Source organism: Oncorhynchus clarkii, chromosome 17, assembly GCF_045791955.1.
Source record: "Oncorhynchus clarkii lewisi isolate Uvic-CL-2024 chromosome 17, UVic_Ocla_1.0, whole genome shotgun sequence".
NCBI lineage: Eukaryota > Metazoa > Chordata > Actinopteri > Salmoniformes > Salmonidae > Oncorhynchus > Oncorhynchus clarkii.
Genome location: NC_092163.1, coordinates 26,148,649 through 26,174,847, shown reverse-complemented (window position 1 = coordinate 26,174,847; position 26,199 = coordinate 26,148,649). Strand labels below are relative to the sequence as shown.

The following is a 26,199-nucleotide window of genomic DNA, read 5'->3' as shown; positions in this document are numbered from 1 at the left end:
ATCAATTTTAGAATAAGGCTGTAACGTAACAAAATGTGTAAAAAGTCAAGGGGTCTGAATAGTTTCCGAATGCACTGTAGCTATGAGTAACACTTTTTATGAACTTAACATCATAACAGTGTCATAATATTGGCATAAAATTACTTAAGTGGGTAAGTAGTATTGTTTGGTCAACTTAAGTAATTACTCCTGTTATAACGATTACAAAATGACACAGCCTTGTCACATAAGATGTCATGACAGGTTTTGACATTTGTTATGTCATGTTTATGACCATGTTATGACATACAGTTCAAATGAACTGTTACCAATGTATGGTTCGGGTTCATGAAGGCTAACATGTCATCCTAAAGTTGACAACATATGTTTTTTTTTATGTTGTTGTTGTTTTCTCATGGGATGTTGAATGGAAGCTTTATTAGGTCTACAATATATTTAATCAAGATCGTGTAAATTACATCTGACAATTAGCCTCCACAGAGGAAATCATTCATATTTACATTTTATTAATGACAGATTTGTGTTTGTGTAGGTTACTAAATAAAATATCAACTGTAGCTTAAACTGTATGTTGAGGTTGGAATTCAAACGTTTGATTTTACACCAATATCAGACAGCATTACGGGATGATTCCGATTGCAACAAGGTTCCCTCTAAAGTAAAATTACTTTCGAATTCACAGCCACAGCAACATCGACGTTGCATCGACTGTACTGATGTTAACGTAATGACATCATCCTGTGTTACGCATAGTAAAAAATAATTCACCGCAAAGAAAGCACGCACCTTGCTATGCGGTATCCTTTAGAGGTCCATACTCTGACGTCCCCCCACTGAAGTTGACATCTATAACGGTTAAAGTAAAGGTTAAGGTTTGGGTTAGGTAAGGGTTGTTGTTCAGGTTAGGGTTAGGATAATGGTTAAGGTTAGGATTTAGGGTGTGGACGTCCCAAGTATCCCTGTTTGCAGTAACCAAGAAAGCATAGACGATTGCGCGAGTTGAAGAAGTAGGGCTCGCCTGTACGACACGACAACAAAATCGTTTAATTCAAATATTTACAATTTTCTAAAGTTGGTACTCTAATTGTATCTACATTTACAATTCAACCTGGAGGGACAGAAAAGTAACGGGTGCCGTTACTGGAAGAAAAGCGCTATAGATTTTGCCGAAACTGGAATATTATGGGAGCTGTTTTGGCGGCCTTTTCCGTCGCAAGCTGGGTACGTTTCTTCTCATATGATATCACGAACATATTTGTGCACAAGAACCGGGTTGACATATGTGACAAACATAAAGAATGGCTTAGTATCTCAATCTTCGATTGAACTCATACAAGGTTGTCAGGATGATGTGACGTAAGCAACAGGTCAGAATCATGAGGAGGCGCGAGCGCCTGCCACTCATCTTGAAACGAATTACCTAAACTAGCGGACTCGAATGGTGGTAGCCTATGTGATTGACTAGGACTTGGTTATGTATCTGCTTGTGTGAAAAACAAGGTTTTGATTTGCCTCTGCTTTTGCTCTGGCTTGCTCTGGTCTCCACAAATGTCAGGTCTCAATATGTGTTCACAGTTATAGACTAGAATATACATTTTCATAGGGAAAAGGGAAACAAACTATTTTCCTCTCCCAAGTAGCCCACAATACACACATAGTATGAGGCTACTGTAAGTCCTAAAGGGTTAATCATGCTACTAGTAGTCATCTGCTCTACTCATGATTAATTGGATTAACAGTGCTTGCTGCCTTGTCCTAGTCCAAAAACAAAGACCATGGCATGCTTAAACTGTTGCCATAATATGTATGTGGAGCAATATAACCTACATGTAATAACGTACATATAATAGTCTACATGTAATAACCGATATATAATAGTCTACATGGAATAACGTACATATAATAGTCTATATGTAATAATGTACATAATAGTCTACATGGAATAACGTACATATAATAGTCTATATGTAATAATGTACATAATAGTCTACATGGAATAACGGACATATAATAGTCTACATGGAATAACTTCCCTATAATAGTATATATGTAATAACGTACATATAATAGTCTACGTGGAATAACGTACATATAATAGTCTACATGGAATAACGAACATATAATAGTCTACATGTAATAACGAACATATAATAGTCTACATGGAATAACGTACATATAATAGTCTACATCACATATGTCAGAGTCAAGGCCCGCGGGCCACATCCGGCCCGCAAGAAGGTTTTTTACGGCCCCTGGGATGATCTTGATTTATTATTAGAACCGGCCCGCAGCAAGCCGGCAGCCCGCAGATCTTTTACACGCACCAATACTACATTTCCCACAATGCAAAGGTGACGCACCGAGCAGTAGGCTGCTTCATTTCAATATTTATTGGCACAGCAGTCGTCAGCATCACAGTAAAATTAACTTTCAGATACCCATCAAAAATGGCAAAACGGAAGGTGGATACTGAGAACCGGGGGTTTCAAACAAGGTGGGAGTCGGAGTATATGTTCACGAAGGTAGCTGGAAAACCTGTGTGTCTTCTGTGTGGAGAAAGTGTGGCGGTACTGAAAGAGTATAATCTGAGACGACATTATGAAACGAAACACGCGGACACACACGCGGACGCAACTGTCAAGGCCAGTTTTATTTTGGCAGAAGAGATCGCTAAATCAGCCCGGCCATTTACGGAGGGGGATTTCATCAAAAACTGCATGATTAAAGTTTGTGACGAAGTTTGCCCAGAAAAAAGGCAACTCTTTTTAAATGTGAGTCTGAGCAGAAACACCATTGCCGAGAGAGTAGACCAGTTGTCCATCAATCTAAAAGAGCAGCTTGTGAAAAAGGGAAAAGATTTTATTGCATATTCCTTGGCTGTGGATGAGAGCACCGACATTTCTGACATTGCCCAGTTGTCAATTTTCATCCGCGGAGTGGACTCCAACCTAAGCGTGACAGAGGAGTTTTTGGCTTTACGTCCTATGCATGGCACAACTACGGGGCATGATTTGTATGAAGAGGTGTCAAGATGTGTAAATGAGATGGAGCTGCCTTGGGAAAAACTCGTGGGTTTGACAACCGACGGAGCACCTGCGATGTGTGGACACAGGAGCGGACTGGTGGCGAAGATACGGGAAAAGATGCAAGAGGAAAACGCGACAGGTGAGCTGACAGCTTATCATTGTATCATACACCAGGAAGCGTTGTGCGGTAAAGCCTTGAAAATGGAGCATGTAATGAGCATCATCACGCGCACAGTTAACTTTATCAGAGCCAAAGGTTTGAATCACCGCCAGTTCAAGGCATTTCTGACGGAGTTAGAAACGGAGCATGGTGATTTGCCTTATCACACAGAGGTGCGATGGCTAAGCCAGGGAAAGGTGCTTCAAAGATGTTTCGAGCTTCGTGAGGAGATTTGTCTGTTCTTGGACAGCAAAGGGAAAGACACAACACAACTCCGAGACGAAATGTTTCTGTGTGAAATGGCTTTTCTGTGTGACATTACGAGTCATCTGAATGCAATAAACTTGCAGCTGCAGGGTCGGGATCGTGTCATCTCTGATATGTACAGTACAGTGAAGGCATTTAAAACCAAACTGACTCTGTGGGAGACGCAGATGCGGAAAGAAAATTTGAGCCACTTTCCCAGCTGCCAGACCATGAAAGAGAAGCTCTCTACCAGTGCGTTCCCGAGCACACAGTTGGCTGATAAAATAGGTATGCTTGCCGCTGACTTTCGACGCCGATTTGCTGACTTTGAAGCACAAAAAAGCAGGTTGGAACTGCTCGGTAACCCATTTGCTGTTGACGTGGAAAGCTCACCACCAAACCTCCAAATGGAGTTGATTGACCTCCAATGCAATGATGCACTGAGGGCAAAATATGCGGCAGTGGGTGCTGCGGAGTTCGCCCGTTTCCTCCCCGGCACAATGCCCCAGCTGCGCATCCAGGCTGCTCAAACGTTGTCTATGTTTGGCAGCACATACCTGTGTGAACAACTGTTTTCTTTGATGAACCTGAACTGTGGAAAAAGATGGGACACCACCAAGTATCACCCTCAACCTCAAACAAGTGAACATTACTGTGCAATCACATATTTAGAGTTTTTACTCAGTTCAAGTTTAAAAGTTAAAATTTAATATTTGTTTTCACTGCATGTTACTTCTCCTTAAACAAAGTGTTGTTTTTGATTAATAGATTTTTGCACTTTATTTTTTTGTATTTCAATCCAATTATATTTTAAAAATATTTCAGTTGAGTGGATGATAGAAAATTGCTATTATTGTTTTTTCTTTGAAGTAAATTTAGCCCACTTTTGCTAAAATAGAAAATATAGTCTACTGATGGTGCCTTGAATACCGGTTTCTTTCATTTAATGTTCATGTTATGGGGATATTTATATAAAGGAAATTTGTCTTTTGTGTCTGTTGAAAATTAAAGATTACTGACAGAGCCATAAGAAAATATTGCTTTATTTATCTGATCATATTGTAATATATTTGTTAGGTTTTCAGTAGGTTCAATTAGGTTCACTAGACTATATGCGTCATTTAAAAATTTTTCAATGAACATTCGAACAGTCCGGCCCTCGTCTTGTAGCTGATTTTTTTATTTGGCCCTCCGTCCATTTGACTTTGACACCCCTGGTCTACATGGAATAACGTACATATAATAGTCTACATGGAATAACGTACATATAATAGTCTACATGGAGTAACGTACATATAATTGTCTACATGGAATAAAGTACATATAATAGTCTATATGGAATAACGTACATATAATAGTCTACATGGAATACATGTATCTCTGTCAATCTCATACAGTGTTATCGTCATATTATAGCCTAGACTAGAGACGTCATATTATAGCCTAGACTAGAGACTAGAGCAAAATATGTTATGATGTAACAACAAGAGGACAAAGGGGCATTTGTCCTGCATTGGGCGCAGCTCAGAGATAAGTTATACAGTCGTACTTTATCTCAGACCCAACTAATAAGTGTCGGCCAAGCAACCAAATACACATCCACCACACAACGTTGCCATGAATAGTTTCAAAAACATTAGTAGGCTACTCTAGTACATGCCGCTAGACATATGAATTTAGGCTTTGCTGGGGAGTAGTATTGGGATTGAGACAAACGCATACAACAACAAGCCTAATCTAATGCCTTCCGACCTCCATTTTAACTGTCTAGCTATTAGACAGTCAACTTGTGATTCCTGGTTCTTCTCCACATTGACCCAGCTAAAGCAGGTCAAGTTTATGTTAACCACAGGATGGCCTCATCAAATCAAATGTATTTATATAGCCCTTCTTATATCAGCTGATATCTCAAAGTGCTGTACAGAAACCCAGCCTAAAACCCAAACAGCAAGCAATACAGGTGTAGAAGCACGGTGGCTAGGAAAAACTCCCTAGAAAGGTAAAAACCTAGGAAGAAACCTAGAGAGGAACCAGGCTATGAGGGGTGGCCAGTCCTCTTCTGGCTGTGCCGGATGGAGATTATAACAGAACATGGCCAATATGTTCAAATGTTCATAAATGACCAGCATGGTCAAATAATAATAATCACAGTAGTTGTCGAGGGTGCAGCAAGTCAGCACCTCAGGAGTAAATGTCAGTTGGCTTTTCATAGCCGATCATTGAGAGTATCTCTACTGCTCCTGCTGTCTCTAGAGAGTTGAAAACAGCAGGTCTGGGACAGGTAGCACATCCGGTGAACAGGTCAGGGTTCTCATCAGTCATGTGTAAAAGATTTGTCTTGCCGGCTTGCCCATATTCTGGCTACCCATGGCTAAGCTGACCTTGTGTCTGTCTGCCTGGGGTATTACGTTGTTTACAAGCTAGAAGGCTACTTAGGGCTGACAGAGTCAGGTGTCTTAAAGGTACAATGCCGTGATGCCTTTGTAATGGTTACTGTAACACTGTTGTATCACTGTTGTGGTGGATTAGACATGTTTGTTGTTTCTCTGTCTTGGTTGAATAAGTAAGTAACAGCAATATCTGGAATTCTCCTAAGTACACTTGATTTTACCCCCACGGTCAAAAAGACAGTTGCTGACTTGTTTTTATTGCGTTTGGATTAGGTTCAGGACTACCACCACATTGCTGCAGTATGTAGTGTTTCAAGTGCCAAGACAAAGGTTAATCAGTCCATTCAGTGTCTGCACTGACTCTGGCTTGACCCTAGCTGACCTACAATGTTAGGGGAACGTTTCGCAATGATTTTCCCCTCTATCTACAACCGCACAGGAACGTTTGACAAAGGTTTTCCCTCCTCTATTTCCCTCTAGGTGCCGTGTCTGTGTAGCAGTGCGACATGCTTGTTGTGCAGATGTTGTCCCCAGAGCAAGAACTCCACGGTAACGCGAGTCATCTACGCCTTCATCCTGTTGCTAGGGACCATTATAGCCTGTATCATGCTGTCACCAGGAGTGGACGAGCAGTTAAAAAAGGTAGGAGACGAGCCAATCAATTAAATTCATACACACACTTCCTGAGTGAGACATAAAGTGTGTGTGTGTGTGTGTGTGTGTGTGTGTGTGTGTGTGTGTGTGTGTGTGTGTGTGTGTGTGTGTGTGTGTGTGTGTGTGTGTGTGTGTGTGTGTGTGTGTGTGTGTGTGTGTGTGTGTGTGTGTGTGTGTGTGTGTGTGTGTGTGTGGAGGTGTTATGGAGACGATGAATCATGCTGTGTCAGTAGATGTTTGTGTATATGGTGAATGATCATTTGTTACTTTAATAATGCTTGAATACATGGGGAGGCTATTGGTGAAAAGAGTCAAGTCACACATACCTAAAACGGTGGGGGCCTACACACAGAGTTGCAACTTCAAAGGCAACCTTACTGTATGTTAAGGTTGCATTAACATTGCAACTCTGTCTAAATTGAAACATTGACATATATTCATTCCAAATGGGAATGTTGAATGACTATGGTTGGCTACTTATAAATTGTGACAGTTTTGTGGTACAGTACTGATAGTGGCCAACTTGTTGATTTACAGTACCAAAGCAGAAATGTAATGTTATTGAATTGCAGACTCGCACAGCCAGACTATGGAAATGGACAGTAGATAAGACTTACAGTGCCTTGCGAAAGTATTCGGCCCCCTTGAACTTTGCGACCTTTTGCCACATTTCAGGCTTCAAACATAAAGATATAAAACTGTATTTTTTTGTGAAGAATCAACAACAAGTGGGACACAATCATGAAGTGGAACGACATTTATTGAATATTTCAAACTTTTTTAACAAATCAAAAACTTAAAAATTGGGCGTGCAAAATTATTCAGCCCCCTTAAGTTAATACTTTGTAGCGCCACCTTTTGCTGCGATTACAGCTGTAAGTCGCTTGGGGTATGTCTCTATCAGTTTTGCACATCGAGAGACTGACATTTTTTCCCATTCCTCCTTGCAAAACAGCTCGAGCTCAGTGAGGTTGGATGGAGAGCATTTGTGAACAGCAGTTTTCAGTTCTTTCCACAGATTCTCGATTGGATTCAGGTCTGGACTTTGACTTGGTCATTCTAACACCTGGATATGTTTATTTTTGAACCATTCCATTGTAGATTTTGCTTTATGTTTTGGATCATTGTCTTGTTGGAAGACAAATCTCCGTCCCAGTCTCAGGTCTTTTGCAGACTCCATCAGGTTTTCTTCCAGAATGGTCCTGTATTTGGCTCCATCCATCTTCCCATCAATTTTAACAATTTTCCCTGTCCCTGCTGAAGAAAAGCAGGCCCAAACCATGATGCTGCCACCACCATGTTTGACAGTGGGGATGGTGTGTTCAGGGTGATGAGCTGTGTTGCTTTTACGCCAAACATAACGTTTTGCATTGTTGCCAAAAAGTTCAATTTTGGTTTCATCTGACCAGAGCACCTTCTTCCACATGTTTGGTGTGTCTCCCAGGTGGCTTGTGGCAAACTTCAAACGACACTTTTTATGGATATCTTTAAGAAATTGCTTTCTTCTTGCCACTCTTCCATAAAGGCCAGATTTGTGCAATATTCGACTGATTGTTGTCCTATGGACAGAGTCTCCCACCTCAGCTGTAGATCTCTGCAGTTCATCCAGAGTGATCATGGGCCTCTTGGCTGCATCTCTGATCAGTCTTCTCCTTGTATGAGCTGAAAGTTTAGAGGGACGGCCAGGTCTTGGTAGATTTGCAGTGGTCTGATACTCCTTCCATTTCAATATTATCGCTTGCACAGTGCTCCTTGGGATGTTTAAAGCTTGGGAAATCTTTTTGTATCCAAATCCGGCTTTAAACTTCTTCACAACAGTATCTCGGACAAGCCTGGTGTGTTCCTTGTTCTTCATGATGCTCTCTGCGCTTTTAACGGACCTCTGAGACTATCACAGTACAGGTGCATTTATACAGAGACTTGATTACACACAGGTGGATTGTATTTATCATCATTAGTCATTTAGGTCAACATTGGATCATTCAGAGATCCTCACTGAACTTCTGGAGAGAGTTTGCTGCACTGAAAGTAAAGGGGCTGAATAATTTTGCACGCCCAATTTTTCAGTTTTTGATTTGTTAAAAAAGTTTGAAATATCCAATAAATGTCGTTCCACTTCATGATTGTGCCCCACTTGTTGTTGATTCTTCACAAAAAAATACAGTTTTATATCTTTATGTTTGAAGCCTGAAATGTGGCAAAAGGTCGCAAAGTTCAAGGGGGCCGAATACTTTCGCAAGGCACTGTACCTGAATGGTTTGTGCCTATGTCCGTCTGTGCCTGTAGATTCCTGGGTTCTGTGAAGACGGAGCAGGCATCAATGGAAACATCAACTGTACGATCTTAGTGGGCTATAAAGCCGTGTACCGGGTGTGCTTCGGAATGAGCATGTGTTTCCTGGCGTTCGCTCTGATCATGATCAACGTGAAGAACAGTCGAGACCCGCGCTCCGCCATCCACAACGGGTAACCACCCCATAACGCAACGCACCCATCAGAAAAATAAAAAGGGCCCACATGCTACTTATTACCACATGTAATTAAACTTAAATGCCAACTTTGACTTTAAAGTCAGTATTTCGTTGAATACCTTTTATTAGTAACCTTTTACACTTGTGGGAATTGGTCTATATGGATAGGGCTGAATTGACATGTTTCTTACAGAAGAAATATGGAAAGCCTATGCATTACCATGGTAGCAGTGGAAAGGGAACAGTTTGAGATTATGGTAAAATTATTAGACCAAAGGTGAGGACACAACAGTTCACTTGACACAAGACTGAATCCAAACATTACACTGTTGATTTTATGTTAAGTTGACATTTACTGTAATTTTCACCAGTAACATGTTAAGAATATTCCTGGAAAATGTGTGGTAGGTGCAACATAAGACAAAAAACATGACAAGGGTTAGAGTGAGAGGACTAACCGGTGTCTCCAAGTAGCCACACACCTCTCCAAAGTGTGCACAGTTCCTAAGTAATTTCATGGCACTTTTATGACTCAAAGAAGAATCTTCAACTATGCGTTTTTGTTGCTGTTTTGCTTTCTCCTCCTCCTGCCGTTGAGGAACCAGAGCAAGCGCACTTGTAGTTGTTTTGTTTGTAACACAACCGTGCGTCTCCGCTCTCACACAATTACTGATGTTGTTTACACAATCAAAAAAAACGGTCCATTATGAATCGCAATCTGGTTCAGATGGGCATCATTTGAAAGCCTGGTCTATTGCCAACATGAGTAGCTAAGTTATAAAATATGCAAAATTACACCTTTAGGCTTTCACAGTGTAGTTAATGGAAACAGATCTTCAATTTGGTGCCCATAGAAAGGAGTAATGAGTGCATTCAGGTGTGTGTGCCAAGACACCAAAAAAAAATCACAATAGACAAACAGGCTCATTCTGTTCAGAACAACCAATGGTATAACACCATGTCATCTTGTACATCGAGCATAGTGATCATAAACGTTGACACTACAGTATATGACATGAGTTTCATGATACAGTGGGGCAAAAAATTATTTAGTCAGCCACCAATTGTGCAAGTTCTCCCACTTAAAATGATGAGAGAGGCCTGTAATTTTCATCATAGGTACACTTCAACTATGACAGACAAAATGAGAGAGAAAAAATCCAGAAAATCACATTGTAGGATTTTTTATGAATTTATTTGCAAATTATGGTGGAAAATAAGTATTTGGTCAATAACAAAAGTTTATCTCAATACTGGTGTTCTTTGGATGTCAATAATGGTGTTCTTTGGATGCAACTCAGCATTCTTTGTCCTCCAAACACGACGAGTTGAGTTTTTACCAAAATGTTATATTTTGGTTTGATCTGACCATATGACATTCTCCCAATCTTCTTCTGGATCATCCAAATGCTCTCTAGCAAACTTCAGACGGGCCTTCACATGTACTGACTTAAGCAGGGGGACACGTCTGGCACTGCAGGATTTGAGTCCCTGGCGGTGTAGTGTGTTACTGATGGTAGGCTTTGTTACTTTGGTCCCAGCTCTCTGCAGGTCATTCACTAGGTCCCCCCGTGTGGTTCTGGGAATTTTGCTCACCGTTCTTGTGATCATTTTGACCCCACGGGGTGAGATCTTGCTTGGAGCCGCAGATCGAGGAAGATTATCAGTGGTCTTGTATGTCTTCCATTTCCTAATAATTGCTCACACAGTTGATGTCTTCCCAGCCTGGTGCAGGTCTACAATTTTGTTTCTGGTGTCCTTTGACAGCTCTTTGGTCTTGGCCATAGTGGAGTTTGGAGTGTGACTGTTTGAGGTTGTGGACAGGTGTCTTTTATACTGATAACAAGTTCAAACAGGTGCCATTAATACAGGTAACGAGTGGAGGACAGAGGAGCCTCTTAAAGAAGAAGTTACAGGTCTGTGAGAGCCAGAAATGTTGCTTGTTTGTAGGTGACCAAATACTTTTTCTGGATTTTTTTCCCTAATTTTGTCTGTCATAGTTGAAGTGTACCTATGATGAAAATTACAGGCCTCTCTCATCTTTTTAAGTGGGAGAACTTGCACAATTGGTGGCTGACTAAATACTTTTTTGCCCCACTGTATGTAAATGTGAAGTGCACATTTGGACTCACGGCTTTTTGGCTTGCTTTTATGACATCAAAGTGGTATTTATTATAATCCTGAACGTCTCATCTTTCAAAATACATTGTCCTCCTTAATTTACAGAATTTCCCAGCATTTACAGACAATAAAGTATGTGCAAGTTTGCCAAACTAGCAGGAGGGATGGGGGCAACTTCTTGTCGCGTGAGATGCTCAAGTTCAGAACGTCTGTCAGTCAAAATCCACACAGCGCTGTGAAGCGCAGAGCCAGGGCTCTTACGTCATGTATAGCATGTTACTGTACAGCCACTGTGTTCCAATTAAGGTATTTATGGGGCGGCAGGGTAGCCTAGTGGTTAGAGCATTGGCTTAGTAACTGAGAGGTTGCAAGATCAAATCCCCGAGCTGACAAGGTAAAAATCTGTCGTTCTGCCCCTGAACAAGGCAGTAAACCCTTAACTGACTTGCCTAGTTAAATAAAGGTTAAAACTTCTTAGGTGTCAAATCCTTTTACGGGAATGATTTCACAACATCCGGTGAAATGGCAGAGCGCCAAATTCAAATTAAATTACTATAAATATTTAACTTTCATGAAATCACAAGTGTAATACATAAAAACAAAGATTAACTTCTTGTTAATCCAGCCACCATGTCAGATTTCAAAAAGGCTTTACGGCGAAAGCAAACCCTGAGATTATCTGGACAGCGCCCCATAATACAAATGCATGACAAACATTTTTCAACCAGGGAGGTGCGACACGAAAGTCAGAAATAACGATATAAGTCATGCCTTACCTTGAAAGATCTTCTTCTGTTGGCACTCCAAAATGTCCCAGAAAAAATGTCCCAGAAATATCACAAATGGTCCTTTTGTTCGATAAATTGCTTCTTTATATCCCCAAAATGTCCATTTATTTGCGTGTTTGATTCAGAAAAACACTGGTTCCAACTCGCCCAACATGACTACAAATTATCTAATAAATTACCTGTAAACTTGGTCCAAACATTTCAAACAACTTTCCTAATCCAACTTTAGGTATCCTAAAACGTAAATAATCGATAAAATTTAAGACGGAATACACTGTGTTCAATAGCGGATAAAATCAACGTGGAGCGCATGGCACCAAACTAAAGTACACTTGGCTTGACACTCAGTCAGAACAGCCGTACTTCTTCATTTCTCAAAGGAAAAACATCAACCAATTTCTAAAGACTGTTGACATCTCGTGAAAGCCAAAAGAACTGCAACCAGGTGCCTCATAAATCTAGTTTCCCATAGAAAACCAATAGAAAACACAGTCAACAACAAGATTTGTCCTCTGGGTTTCGCCTGCCAAATAAGTTCTGTTATACTAACAGACATTATTTTAACAGTTTTAGAAACTTTAGAGTGTTTTCTATCCAAATCTACCAATTATATGCGTATCCTAGCTTCTGGGCCTGAGTAGCAGGCAGTTTACTTTGGGCACGCTTTTCATCCGGACGTCAAAATACCGCCCCCTATCCCAAAGAATTTTAAAAAAGTGCCCAAATCTGCAATTTTCAACCCGTATACAGGTACGATTGTAATGTGCTACCTCAAAAAAGCATGTACACTGCTTGTAACTTAACAATTCTCACAATGAGGGACTGGTAAGACACTGACAACTTTCAGTCATATGATTATCGCACTGCCGCAACCAAGGGCAATATTAGTGAAATAATCTCATACACAACGGGTCACTCAGCTAACGTGCTTCAGGCCACCGTGCCGAGGAACCCGAGGAGAATAACTGAACTAGAGTTTTCCGTAGCAGCTAGACATCATAAGCCTATTCACGTATATTTACTAGTTGATAAATTACCTCTCTCTCCCCCCCAGGTTTTGGTTCTTTAAGGTGGCTGCCATGGTTGCCGTGACAGTCGGTGCCTTTTACATTCCTGAAGGGCCTTTTACTCGCAGTAAGATTGACACAATTTAAATCCTTTCGGTCATATATTATTTTGTGATAGTTGATATTTGTATATTATTATGATTTATCAATGCAGCCTTTGACCATGCATACCATGCACAATCAGCATACATGAGTGATATACAATTAGTCTTTGATATTAAAATGTAGTGTAATATTAACACTATTAATTATTGATATACACAATGATAATCATGTAATAGTAATATTTTTAGAAACTGCTTGTTGATACGTGTAATATAATGATGAGGGCCTCCCGATTGGTATCACTACAGACCCGGGTTCTTTCCCAGGCTTTGTCACAACCGGCCGTGACCGGGAGTCCCATAGGGCGGCGAACAATTGGCCCAGCATTGTCCGGGTTAGGGGAGGGTTTGGCCGTGGGGGCTTTACTTGACTCATCGCGCTCAAGTGACTCCTTCTGGTGGGCCAGGCGCCTGCAGGCTGACTTCGATCATCAGTTGAGCGGTGTTTCCTTCGAAACATTGGTGCGGCTGGATTCCGGTGGGTGTTAAGGAGCGTGGATTGGTGGGTCATGTTTCGGAGGACGCATGACTCGACCTTCGCCTCTCCCGAGCCCGTTGGGGAGCTGCAGCAATGAGACAAGATCGCATTTGGATTGCAATTGGATATCACAAAATTGGGGAGAAAAGGTAGTAAAAAAAAGTATAATTAATTTCTTTCTTTTTTTATGTGTGTGTGTGTGTGTGTGTGTGTGTGTGCGTGCGTGCGTGCGTGTGTGCGTGCGTGTAGCGTGGTTTGTGGTGGGTACCTGTGGGGCGTTCTGCTTCATCCTGATCCAGCTGGTTCTGCTGGTGGACTTTGCCCACTCCTGGAATGAATCCTGGGTGGACAACATGGAGAGAGGGAACTCCAGGGGCTGGTACGCAGGTGAGTCTTCCTGGCAAATCAAATCCACTTTTAAATCCACTTACGATCGCAGCACACTTAGTAAACAGTAAAGCAATAAAATGAAAGAGGGGGTGAAAAGAACATAAACACACACACACTCAAACAGTCAGAATGATTAGCCAAATGTATGATGTTTTGGTGATTAGGAATGCTGATGGGAGGTTTAATTTGATGTTTTAGCAAGTATTCACCTTTTTTTAAAGCAAGTGATATTAATTCACCACAATAGCACATAACAGTAATTATTTGATGATTCCAAAAGAGTAATTACTGTATTAAGTAAATTCCAGCTAAATAAATGGTAACCGTAACATACAGTAAGTGCAGGTGTCAATAGTGCTCACACTGTGTATAATGCTCTTAGACAGAATGTGTTCTGCTTCATAATAACAACGCAACTTGAATCTGATTCGGTCTATCCTCTCGTCTCTAGCCTTGCTCGCTGTAACTGGACTCAACTACGTCATGGCCTTTATCGTTATCATCCTGATGTACATGTTCTACACTCGGTCAGAGGGCTGTCTACTCAACAAGTTCTTCATCAGCTTCAACTTGCTCCTCTGTGCCGTAGCCTCTGTTGTGTCTGTCATGCCCAGAGTACAGGTGAGCCCTCATTCAACAGATAGGACTATTAGAGTGTAAAATAGGGACCTTGTAGCAGTCGCAAGGACAAAAAAAAATCAGCACGAGGTAGAGGTGGAAATTAATGTTGTATTTATTTAGACAGCGCTGGTGATGACGGTGATCAATTCACAAGTAGATATATTTACAAATATCTGACTTCAAAACGTCAGTATTGAAAAAGAAAAAAGCCTCCTATCAGACATAACCTGTCCTAAGCATAAAGAAACAGGTGGGGTCTACTACACTCAGTTGCATCCTACCCAAACAAATTGTCAAACAGAACTGACCAGAACATACCCAAGCGGGCACCTACAGTGCCTTCAGAAAGTATTCACGCCCCTTGACTTTTCCCACATTTTGTTGTGTTACAGCCTGAATTTAAAATGTATTAAAATGTAGATTATTTTGTCACTGGCCTATACACAATACATCATAATGTAATTTGTACAAAAATGAAAAGCTGAAATAACTTGAGTCAAGTATTCAACCCATTGTTGTGGCAAGCCTAAATAAGTTCAAGAGTAAAAATGTGCTTAACAAGTCACATAATAAGTTGCATGGACTCACTCTTTGTGCAATAATAGTGTTATATACCCTGATGAAGACAGCCTGTCTGTCGAAACGTTGGTTATTCAATTATTGCATCTGAGCTCCTAGAGTGTGCAGCTCTCCTTTAATTTTTCAATAATAGTGTTTACCATGATTTTTGAATGACTACCTCATCCCTGTAACCCACACAAATAATGATATTTAAGGTCCCTCAGTCAAGCAGTGAATTTCAAATACAGATTCAACCACAAATACCAGGGAGGTTTTCCAATGCCTCGCAAAGAAGGGTGCCAATTGGAAGAAAAGAAGCGAATATTGAGTGGGATATCCCTTTAAGCATGGGGAAGATATTAACTACACTTTGGATGGTGTATCAATGCACCCAGTCACTACAAAGGCACATATCAGGCATGAAGGTAAGACCCAGATGCAGACCACTTCGAATAACCAATAGTTTAATATTCCAACAGGGGGAGGCAATAGACAGGTCAAGGCAGGCAGGGGTCAGTGAACCAGAGGTGGGGCAATGGTACCGGACGGCAGGCAGGCAGGCTCAGGGTAAGGCAGAGGTCGGTAATCGAGAGGGGGGCAAAGGTGCAGGTCGGCAGGCAGGCAGGCTCAGGGTCAGGGGCAAGCAGAGTGGTCAGGCAGGCGGGCTCGGAGTCAGGACATGCAAGGGTCAAAAACCAGGAGGGCGAGAAAAGAGAGACTGGAAAAAACAGGAGTTGAGACACAAAACACTGGTTGACTTGAACAAACAAGACGAACTGGCAACAGACAAACAGAGAACGGTAGAAAAAGGGCTGTGAGACATGGGTTTGACTCTGGACACATGAAAGGTGTGATGTATACAAAGGGTACGAGCTGCACCCTGGACGTAGGCTGAAACCAACCCACCACCGCTTTCACCTTCTCGGGATCCATTGTTGACTCTCCCAGCAGAGATGATGCAGCCCAGAAAGGGAATGGTGGAGCGATGGAGCTCGCACTTTTCCGCCTTAACAAACAACTGGTTCTCCAGAAGACGCTGGAGAAGGCGAGGATGTCATCAATGTAGACGAAGGCGAACTGGTTCAGCATGTCGCGGAGAACATCATTCATCAGAGCCTGGAGCACAGCAGGGGCGTTGGTGAGGCCAAAGGGCATGACCAGAAATTCGTAGTGGCCGCTGGATGTGTTGAAGGCGGTCTTCCACTCATCCCACTCTCGTATCCACACCATGTGGTAGCCGTTACGTAGATCCAGCTTGGAGAACTCAGTGGCCCCCTGGAGCAGCTCAAAGGCAGAGGAAAAGAGTGGTAGCGGATAACGGTTCTTTACAGTGATGTCACTGAGCCCCGGTAGTCAATGCACGGACGCAGGGTTCTTCTTCGTGGAGATGAAGGACAAGACAGCGGGAGAGGAAGAGGGATGGATAATTACAGTAGCTAGAGAGTGCCCAATGTAGTCCTCCATAGCCTTGGAGGCGAGTACAGATGCCCCTGGGGCGGCGTGGTGCTATGGAGAAGGTCAATCCCGAAGTCATAGGGGCGGCGCGGCGGAAGGGAAATGGCCCGGGACTTGCTGAACACCTCCCGGAGATCCTGGTACTCCGAGGGAATGGCGGAGAGATCCGGAACCACCTCAGAGGGCCCAGGAAGACGTCCCGGGGCTGGTTGCGCCGACTTCAGACAATTCAACAAAAACAAAAAAATACATTTTCTCATTTACAACTTCGACCTAGCCAATATAAAGAAAAGCAGTGCAACACAAACAACAACACAGAGTTACACATAAACAAAATTACAGTCAATAAAACAATAGAAAAAATCTTTATACAGTGTGTGCAAATGAGGTAAAATTAGGGAGGTAAGGAAATAAATAAGCCGTAGTGGCGAAGTAATTACAATTTAGCAATTAATCACTGGAGTGATAGATGTGCAGAAGATTAATGTGCAAGTAGAGATACTGGGGTGCAAAGGAGAAAAACAAATAAATAACAATATGGGGATGAGGTAGTTGGATGGGCTATTTACAGATGAGCTATGTACAGGTGCAATATCTGTGAGCTGCTCTGACAGCTGATGCTTCAGTGATTTTTGCAATTCGTTCCAGTCATTGGCAGCAGAGAACTGGAAGGAAAGGCAACCAAAGGAGGAATTGGCTTTGGGTGTGACCAGTGAAATATACAGTGCCTTGCGAAAGTATTCGGCCCCCTTGAACTTTGCGACCTTTTGCCACATTTCAGGCTTCAAACATAAAGATATAAAACTGTATTTTTTTGTGAAGAATCAACAACAAGTGGGACACAATCATGAAGTGGAACGACATTTATTGGATATTTCAAACTGTTTTAACAAATCAAAAACTGAAAAATTGGGCGTGCAAAATTATTCAGCCCCTTTACTTTCAGTGCAGCAAACTCTCTCCAGAAGTTCACAATGAGGATCTCTGAATGATCCAATGTTGACCTAAATGACTAATGATGATAAATACAATCCACCTGTGTGTAATCAAGTCTCCGTATAAATGCACCTGCAATGTGATAGTCTCAGAGGTCCGTTAAAAGCGCAGAGAGCATCATGAAGAACAAGGAACACACCAGGCTTGTCCGAGATACTGTTGTGAAGAAGTTTAAAGCCGGATTTGGATACAAAAAGATTTCCCAAGCTTTAAACATGCCAAGGAGCACTGTGCAAGCGATAATATTGAAATGGAAGGAGTATCAGACCACTGCAAATCTACCAAGACCTGGCCGTCCCTCTAAACTTTCAGCTCATACAAGGAGAAGACTGATCAGAGATGCAGCCAAGAGGCCCATGATCACTCTGGATGAACTGCAGAGATCTACAGCTGAGGTGGGAGACTCTGTCCATAGGACAACAATCAGTCGTATATTGCACAAATCTGGCCTTTATGGAAGAGTGGCAAGAAGAAAGCCATTTCTTAAAGATATCCATAAAAAGTGTCGTTTAAAGTTTGCCACAAGCCACCTGGGAGACACACCAAACATGTGGAAGAAGGTGTCAGATGAAACCAAAATTGAACTTTTTGGCAACAATGCAAAACGTTATGTTTGGCGTAAAAGCAACACAGCTGAACACACCATCCCCACTGTCAAACATGGTGGTCTCAGCATCATGGTTTGGGCCTGCTTTTCTTCAGCAGGGACAGGGAAAATTGTTCAAATTGATGGGAAGATGGATGGAGCCAAATACAGGACCATTCTGGAAGAAAACCTGATGGAGTCTGCAAAAGACCTGAGACTGGGACGGAGATTTGTCTTCCAACAAGACAATGATCCAAAACATAAAGCAAAATCTACAATGGAATGGTTCAAAAATAAACATATCCAGGTGTTAGAATGGCCAAGTCAAAGTCCAGACCTGAATCCAATCGAGAATCTGTGGAAAGAACTGAAAACTGCTGTTCACAAATGCTCTCCATCCAACCTCACTGAGCTCGAGCTGTTTTGCAAGGAGGAATGGGAAAAAAATGTCAGTCTCTCGATGTGCAAAACTGATAGAGACATACCCCAAGCTACTTACAGCTGTAATCGCAGCAAAAGGTGGCGCTACAAAGTATTAACTTAAGGGGGCTGAATAATTTTGCACGCCCAATTTTTCAGTTTTTGAATTGTTAAAACAGTTTGAAATATCCAATAAATGTCGTTCCACTTCATGATTGTGTCCCACTTGTTGTTGATTCTTCACAAAAAAATACAGTTTTATATCTTTATGTTTGAAGCCTGAAATGTGGCAAAAGGTCGCAAAGTTCAAGGGGGCCGAATACTTTCGCAAGGCACTGTACCTTCTGGAGTGTGTGCTATGGGTGGGTGCTGTTATGGTGACCAGTGAGCTTAGATAGGGTATGGGCTTTACCTAGCAAAGACTTATAGATGACCTGGAGCCAGCCAATATGAAGCGAGGGCCAGCCAATGAGAGCATACAGGTCGTTGTCACGGCTCTCGTCGTAATGAGGATCGGACAAAAACGCAGCGTGGTATGTGTTCATGATTCTTTATTAACCAAAACACTTGAACAAAATAACAAAGTGAAAAAACCTAAACAGTTCTGTAAGGTGCATAAACTATACAGAAAACAACTACCCACAAAACACAGGAGGGAAAAAGGCTGCCTAAGTATGATTCCCAATCAGAGAACACGATAGACAGCTGTCTCTGATTGGGAATCCTACTTAGGCAGCCTTTTTTCCTTTTGTATTTGTGGGTAGTTGTCTTCGTTTGATGCAGGTATAGCCTCACGGAGCTTCATGTTCGTTTTTGTTGTTTATTGTTTTGTTGGCGACATTTAAAGAAATAAAGAGAAAATGTACGCTCACCACGCTGCACCTTGGTCCGGTCATTTTCAAGACAGCGATCGTGACAGTCGCAGTGGTAGGTAGTATATGGGGCATTGGTGACAAAACGGATGTCACTGTGATAGACTGCATCCAATTTGCTGAGTAGTGTTGAAGGCTATTTTGTAAATGACATCATAGTCAGGATAGTCAGTTTTATGAGGGTATGTTTGGCAGCATGAGTGAAAGATGCTTTGTTTTGCGAAATAGGAAGCCGGTTCTAGATTTAATTTTGGATTGGAGATGCTTAATGTGAGTCTGGAAGGAGAGTTTATAGTCTAACCAGACACTTAGGTATTTTTAGTTGTCCACATATTCTAAGTCAGTAGTGATGCTGGACAGGCGGGCAGGTGCGGGCAGCGATAGGTTGAAGAGCATGTATTTAGTTTCACTTGCAATTAACAGCAGATGGAGGCCACGGAAGGAGAGTTGTATGGCATTGAATCTCGTCTGGAGGTTAGTTAACACAGTGTCCAAAGAAGGCCAGAAGTATACAGAATGGTGTTGTCTGCGTAGAAGTGGATCAGAGAATCACCAGCAGCAAAAGCGACATCATTGATGTATACAGAGAAAAGAGTCGGCCCGAGATTTTAACCCTGTGGCACCCCCATAGAGAATGCCAGAGGTCCGTACAACAGGCCCTCCAATTTGATTTGGGGGGACTTGATGAGCAGGAACTGAATGGTCTCACTGTGATTCCCTGAAACACGTAGGTTGATGGGAGTGGTGTTATGTGTGACCCGACTAAAATAGAGCGCCTGTCCAACACTCTAACATCCACGGGAATGGAGAGGGGCTGAGTGGGGATGTTCAGCTCGGAAGCCAGAGTGGCGTCCAAAAAGCTCTCATCGTCCCCGGAGTCAATGAGGACCCGGTGAGATTTGGACTGGTTTCCCCACAGCAGAATGACATGAAAAGGGGTACGAGTAAGGGAAGCAGAAAAGTTCCCCACATGGCCCACCAGAGTACTCGCTCCTACCTGTGAGCCTGGTCTTTTACCTGGCACGAAGACACAAAATGACCAAAAGTCCCGTAATACAGACAGCTCCTTGTGCTGATCCGGTGTTGCCGTTCCGCTGGTGACAGCCCAGCCCTGTCTAGTTGCATGGGCTCGGGAAACAGTGCCTCAGCCCTCCTCGGTGACTCTCGAAGAAGGTCGGGAAATCTTGGGTGCTCTCGGCCACGGGACCGTCGGGGACTTCCGGGATGACTCGGAGGTGTGGTGGAATCTCTGGACGTGCGAGTGAAATCAAATTTCCTCTCCATCCGTCGTTCCCGCAATTGGCCATCAAATGGATCGGATGATCATCGGATGATCAAAGCGATGAGGGAGTCAAAATCTGTGGGTAACAACCGAGCCGCAAGCTCGTCCTTAACCTCCTCCAAGACGACGTGGAGGAACATGTCGAACAATGCTTCCGGGTTCCACGCACTCTCCGCTGCCAACGTACGGAAATCCACCGCATAGTCGGTCACAGTGCGGGCGTCCTGCTGGAGGTGGATTAGCTTCCGGGCAGCTTCTTTCCCGGAGAATGGGGCATCAACGACCTTCCTCAGCTCTTCTACGAACCCCTCCAGGCTCGAGCATATGACCGGCTGCTGTTCCCATACGGCGGTAGCCCAGTTGAGAGCCCTTACAGACAACCGCGTTATGAGGTAGGCTATTTTGGAGCGATCCGAGGGGAAGGAGGAGGGCTGAATCTCGAAAATGAGGGCACACTGAGCTAGAAATGCCCGACAAGTGCTCGGCTCTCCATTAAAGCATTCTGGAAGAGGTAATTGGAGCTCCCGGGAAGGTGGAGTGGCCGGTGGGGCGGTGCTGCTAACCGGCAAGTTGCTGAGTGGCGGTGGGGTTACCACTGTGGCAGGCTGCCCCCCAGACGACCCACGTAATTGCTCTAACAGCATGTCCAACGCCTGGGCATGGCGCTCAGCCAACGTTTGGACCCCCTCCATCAGCCCACGAAGCAATACCTCGTACCTACCAATGGAGGCTCTTTGGGAGGAGATGGCATTGCGCAGCTGGTCCGTGCTGGGTCAGTCATGGCCAGTTCGTACTATCAGGGTTGAAGGTAAGACCGAGATTCAGACCACGTTGAATCAACAATAGATTAATATTCCAACAGGAGTAGGCAATAAACAGGTCAAGGCAGGCAGGGGTCAGTAAACCAGAGACAAATACAATACAACACATTGTTGAGTGCTGCTCTCTATATTTTCAAGCATAGTGGTGGCTGCATTATGTTATGGGTATGCTTGCAATCGTTAAGGACTGGGGAATTTTTCAGGATAAAATAGAAACGTAGTGGAGTTAAGCACAGGCAAAATCCTAGAGGAAAAGCTGGTTCAGTCGGCTCTCCACATTTCCACAAAGAATTCACCTTTCTGCAGTAAAATAACCTAAAACACGAGGCCAAATCTACACAGGAGCTTACCAAGAAGACAATGAATGTTCCTGAGGAATGTTCCTGAGTGGCCAAGTTACAGTTTTGACTTAAATTTGTTTGAAAATCTTTGAAATGGACTTGAAAATGGTTGCCTAGCAATGATCAACAACCAATTTGACAGAGTTTGAAGAATGTTGAAAAGAATAATGGGCAAATATTGTACAATCCAGGTGTGCATAGCTCTTAGAGACTTACCCCAAAAGAGTCAAAGCTGGAATCGCTCCCAATGGTGATTCTAACATGTATTGACTCAGGGTACCATGAGATGGATCCGTGAAGATGGCCTGCTGTTCGTGAAGTGGATGGACACCAGAGAGGTGGTAATGTGCTCCACTATCCACAAGTCCTTCAGTGGTGATCACGTCGTCAGGCGTGTGAAGGCCGCTACTGGGGCATGGACCACAAAAAATGTCCCCATTCCAGCTGCTGTGAAGGACTACAATAAGAGCATGGGAGGTGTCGACCTCTCCGATGCACTTATAGGATACTATAATGTTCTCCACAAAACCATGAAATGGTACAAGACATTGTTCTACCATTTCATAGACATTGCTGTGGTGAATTCCTTCATCCTCCAGAAGGAAATGGCCAAGAGCTGTGGACAGCCCCCCATCTCACAGCTAGCATTCAGGGAGCAGCTCATCCAGGAGCTTGCTAGCTACAGCAGGTCCACTGCAGCACCTTCAGTCCCCTCTACCTCTGTCCCTTCTGCTCCATCAACCAGTGGTGTGCACTTGCTGAAGTTCAGGAATGACTGCAAAAAGGGCTCAGTAAGGAGGCTTCGTTGTGCTCTTTGCCACAAGAAATCCTCTGTCGGCTGCACCACCTGTTCAGTGACCCTCTGCTTCACAGCAGAGAGAGACTGCTATGGGCTATGGCATCAGCAGCGCAATATTGTGTAGAGGGTCTTCACATTATTGAACATTGAACGTGTAAATAGTTACCCTTGTTATTTTTAAATTTTTGGAAATGTTAATTTAAAAAAAAAAAAAATGTTGGGGTTTGTTTGAATTCTTTTTTTGTATTTTGTATATAGTTATTTTCATCAATGTATCAATGTGCCAATTCGGCCACTTGGGTACATTTGGGAAACTTGTGAGGGACACCTGGGTGACTTCATACCCAATGGCATGTACCTCACTCATTCCTAGAGGTATCTGTCTGAAACTTTGGGCAAATACTGTTGCCTACTTATACTCTCATTTGAAAGTATCCACAGTATCATAACTGAATATTTGGATGTTCTAGTTTATTTTAAAGATGCAACAACAATAAAAGAACAGAAAAACGTCTGTTTATTTCCTTGTATTTCTTTCTACCAGATCTATTGTGTTATATTCTACTACATTCAATTCACATTTACACAAACTTCAGAGTGTTTTCTATCAAATGGTACCAAGAATATGCATATCCTTGCTTCTGGGCCTGAGCTACAGGCTGTTAGAATTGGGTATGTCTACAGGCTGAAATTGCACAAAGTAGGGGGGTAGGCCTAACAGGTTTTAATACTTATGTAAATGAGATATTTCTGTATTTCTATTTCAATACATTTGCCCAAAATTCTAAAAACATGTTTTCACTGTGTCATTATGGGATATTGTGTGTAGATGGGTGTGAAAAATAATAAATGTAATCCATTTAGAATTCAGTCTGTAACACAACAAAGTGTGGAAGAAGTCAAGGGTTATGAATACTTTCTAAAGGCACTGTAAATACCATAAGCCACACCTATCCTGGCACGCAGGCCAGGTACATCTATGCGCGCTTAAGCGCATGTGCTCACACAAGATTAGACAAAACAGGGAAACCAGACGTGTTCCAAACAAAGATAATTAAGAAATTGCCAGAAAACTGGTAAATAGAATGAAATAAACCTAAGCTTCTCCATCAAAAGTGTTCCACTACGAGAATGAGAATGGTAAATGAATAATATTATATTCAATGAATTAGCAGAAGTCACCATAACCAAACATTCTAGATTACTGGGGAAATGCGGGGATTACAGTAACTTCAATACTGAGTATACATTTAACGGGGAATTGATAAACAAAGGGCACACCATTGACACAAAGAATGCTCCCTGATTTGGTGGGTGCTTATATTTGTCCTATTTCACACATGTACAAGGATGTATTAATACACGTGTGAATTGGATATCCCAACTCTCCCTATTATCATCGGCAACCCTGGAGCAATTAGGCCTAAAGTGCCTTGCTCAAGGGCACATCAACAGATTTTTCACCTTGCCAGTTTAGGGATTTGAACCTGCAACCTTTTAGGTTACTGGCCCAATGCTCAAACCACTATGCTACCCTGCCACCCATTTGCAAGAGTCAGTGTGCATCTAGTGGAGAGACGTGCCTAAACTAAGTTTCAACTCATATTCAGTTGATTCTGAGTTGTGACCAACTTTGTGATGCAAGGCGCAGCCGCAGCCTAATTTAAATGATAAAAAATGTCACAGTGGGCCTAGTACAGCTTAAAGTACATCCTAAAATGTCATGTGGTCAAGAACAAATCCAGGCCCTAATTATAACACACGTCTGCCAGTAGCGGCTGATGATTTAAAAACTTGTGGCGGTTAACAGATGAAAAGTATTTTTTTAAATATTTATTACAAGGAGGATTTTTGATTATGTTTTTATTGTTGTTTTAAAACGGAGGTCCATCCTCCCTTTGCTACGTGGAGAAACCCCCACTGAGGCCTAGTCAGACAGTATTTCCATGTTTGGTATCCCTTTGTAAATCACAGTTACTTTTTTTTTTTTTTTTAGGAATCCCAGCCCCGATCTGGTCTACTCCAGTCCTCCATCATGACCATGTACACCATGTATCTGACCTGGTCTGCCATGACCAACGAGCCTGGTCAGAGCCACTGTTATACAAGCTGCTGACCTAACAGCACTGCCTCCCTGACTTGTTCATCTATGTTCATTATTCATTAATACCAAATAAATTAACAGTTCATTGTTCATATATCTAACCATTTAAATGCAATCATATTCATAATTATTGGGAACAATCAAATAGCTTCTCAGTCAGACTGACATCCTTTGAAACATTTGCCCATGAATTGCAAACACATCGCCATTCTCCACGCTAAATGCAAATGTGTTTTGTTCAGCTCGAGTTAAACTCAAAAGTCACCACCCCCTCTTAAAAAAGTAATTATTAATATTAAAATATTTTAAATCCCCCTCTTAGACCGGACATGCAACCCCAGCCTGCTGAGCATCTTCCAGCAGACACTGGTGCCCACGCTGGCCCCTCTGGAGATTAAGAACCAGACGGCCGTGGTGATCATCGGCACCGAGGAACCCATCCTGTCCTCTCCCTATCTGCAGTGGTGGGACGCCCAGAGCATCGTGGGATTGGCCATCTTCGTTCTATGCATCCTCTACTCCAGGTATGATTGGTCCGCAAGGCAGACCTTGATACAGCTATAGCACATAGTGGTTTGGGAAATATAAGTAATGTCAATTTGTTGTTGCTACACAGTATCAGTGGATTTGGTGACTGGTGAACCCCCCCCCCCCCCCGTTCATGGAATTAGAATATCAGTTTTCAGTTTGAGCATTCTGAAAAGGGCTTTATCAATCCAATCCATGATTGTGACTTTTTAATCTAATCTAATCTTGGTTATACTTCATTGTAACTTTATTGAATTATACATGCTTATAAATATTTACAAATGCTTATAAATGCTTTCGAAGTTATTATAAATGTTAGAATTGTAATTCTTATAATGATTGTAAATGCTCACGTCCTTGTAGCATCCGCTCATCCAACACCAGCCAGGTGAACAAGTTGACCATGGCCTCCAACGACACGGTGACCCTGGAGGAGAGTAACGCGGGCACACCGGACGAGGAGGTGGGAGGGACGGGTACGGAGAGGAATGGACCCGGGCGTGTGGAGGACAACGAGAGGGACATGGTCCAGTACAGCTATTCCTTCTTCCACTTCATGCTCTTCCTGGCTTCGCTCTACATCATGATGACTCTCACCAACTGGTATAGGTCAGTAAGGCCAAACTACACCGATTACCAACGTCGTGAAAGTGCTACGTCTGAAAACGTTACTAGCTGTCAAGTCCTTGCTTCCTTCGCCCTTGTTTCCTTCATCCTTGTTTCCTTAATTCCCCCTTGAGGATTTGTTCTTGACAGACCTTGGAGAGGATCCAAGGTCCCTCCCTCACACATCCTTCTCCAATGAGCTTTAAAAGTAATTGAGGAAATAAGGACGGAGGAAGCAAGTATTTGACAGCTAGTAACATTTTCAGACACAGCCATGGTGTCAAGTTTGGTTATGCAGATTTGGATTGGAGTG

The 26,199-nt window shown here is 42.6% G+C and overlaps 1 protein-coding gene across 3 annotated transcripts in view; it reads left to right on the top strand.

Moving 5' to 3' along the window:
• The first annotated feature begins 743 nt into the window (after positions 1–743).
• The window catches only part of LOC139370644 (serine incorporator 1-like), a 29,882-nt gene continuing 4,426 nt past the window's right edge, over positions 744–26,199 (top strand). Inside the window, exons 1-9 of one of the 3 annotated variants that reach the window (XM_071110241.1) lie at positions 744–1,221; positions 6,303–6,464; positions 8,763–8,941; positions 12,910–12,989; positions 13,754–13,891; positions 14,346–14,515; positions 24,645–24,735; positions 25,075–25,276; positions 25,644–25,889. In XM_071110241.1, coding sequence (XP_070966342.1) covers positions 1,183–1,221; positions 6,303–6,464; positions 8,763–8,941; positions 12,910–12,989; positions 13,754–13,891; positions 14,346–14,515; positions 24,645–24,735; positions 25,075–25,276; positions 25,644–25,889 — 1,307 coding nt within the window. In that variant the 5' untranslated portion in view covers positions 744–1,182. The remainder of the gene's footprint in view (positions 1,222–6,302; positions 6,465–8,762; positions 8,942–12,909; positions 12,990–13,753; positions 13,892–14,345; positions 14,516–24,644; positions 24,736–25,074; positions 25,277–25,643; positions 25,890–26,199) is intronic. The other 2 variants (XR_011627155.1, XR_011627154.1) reach the window with 2 other exon arrangements.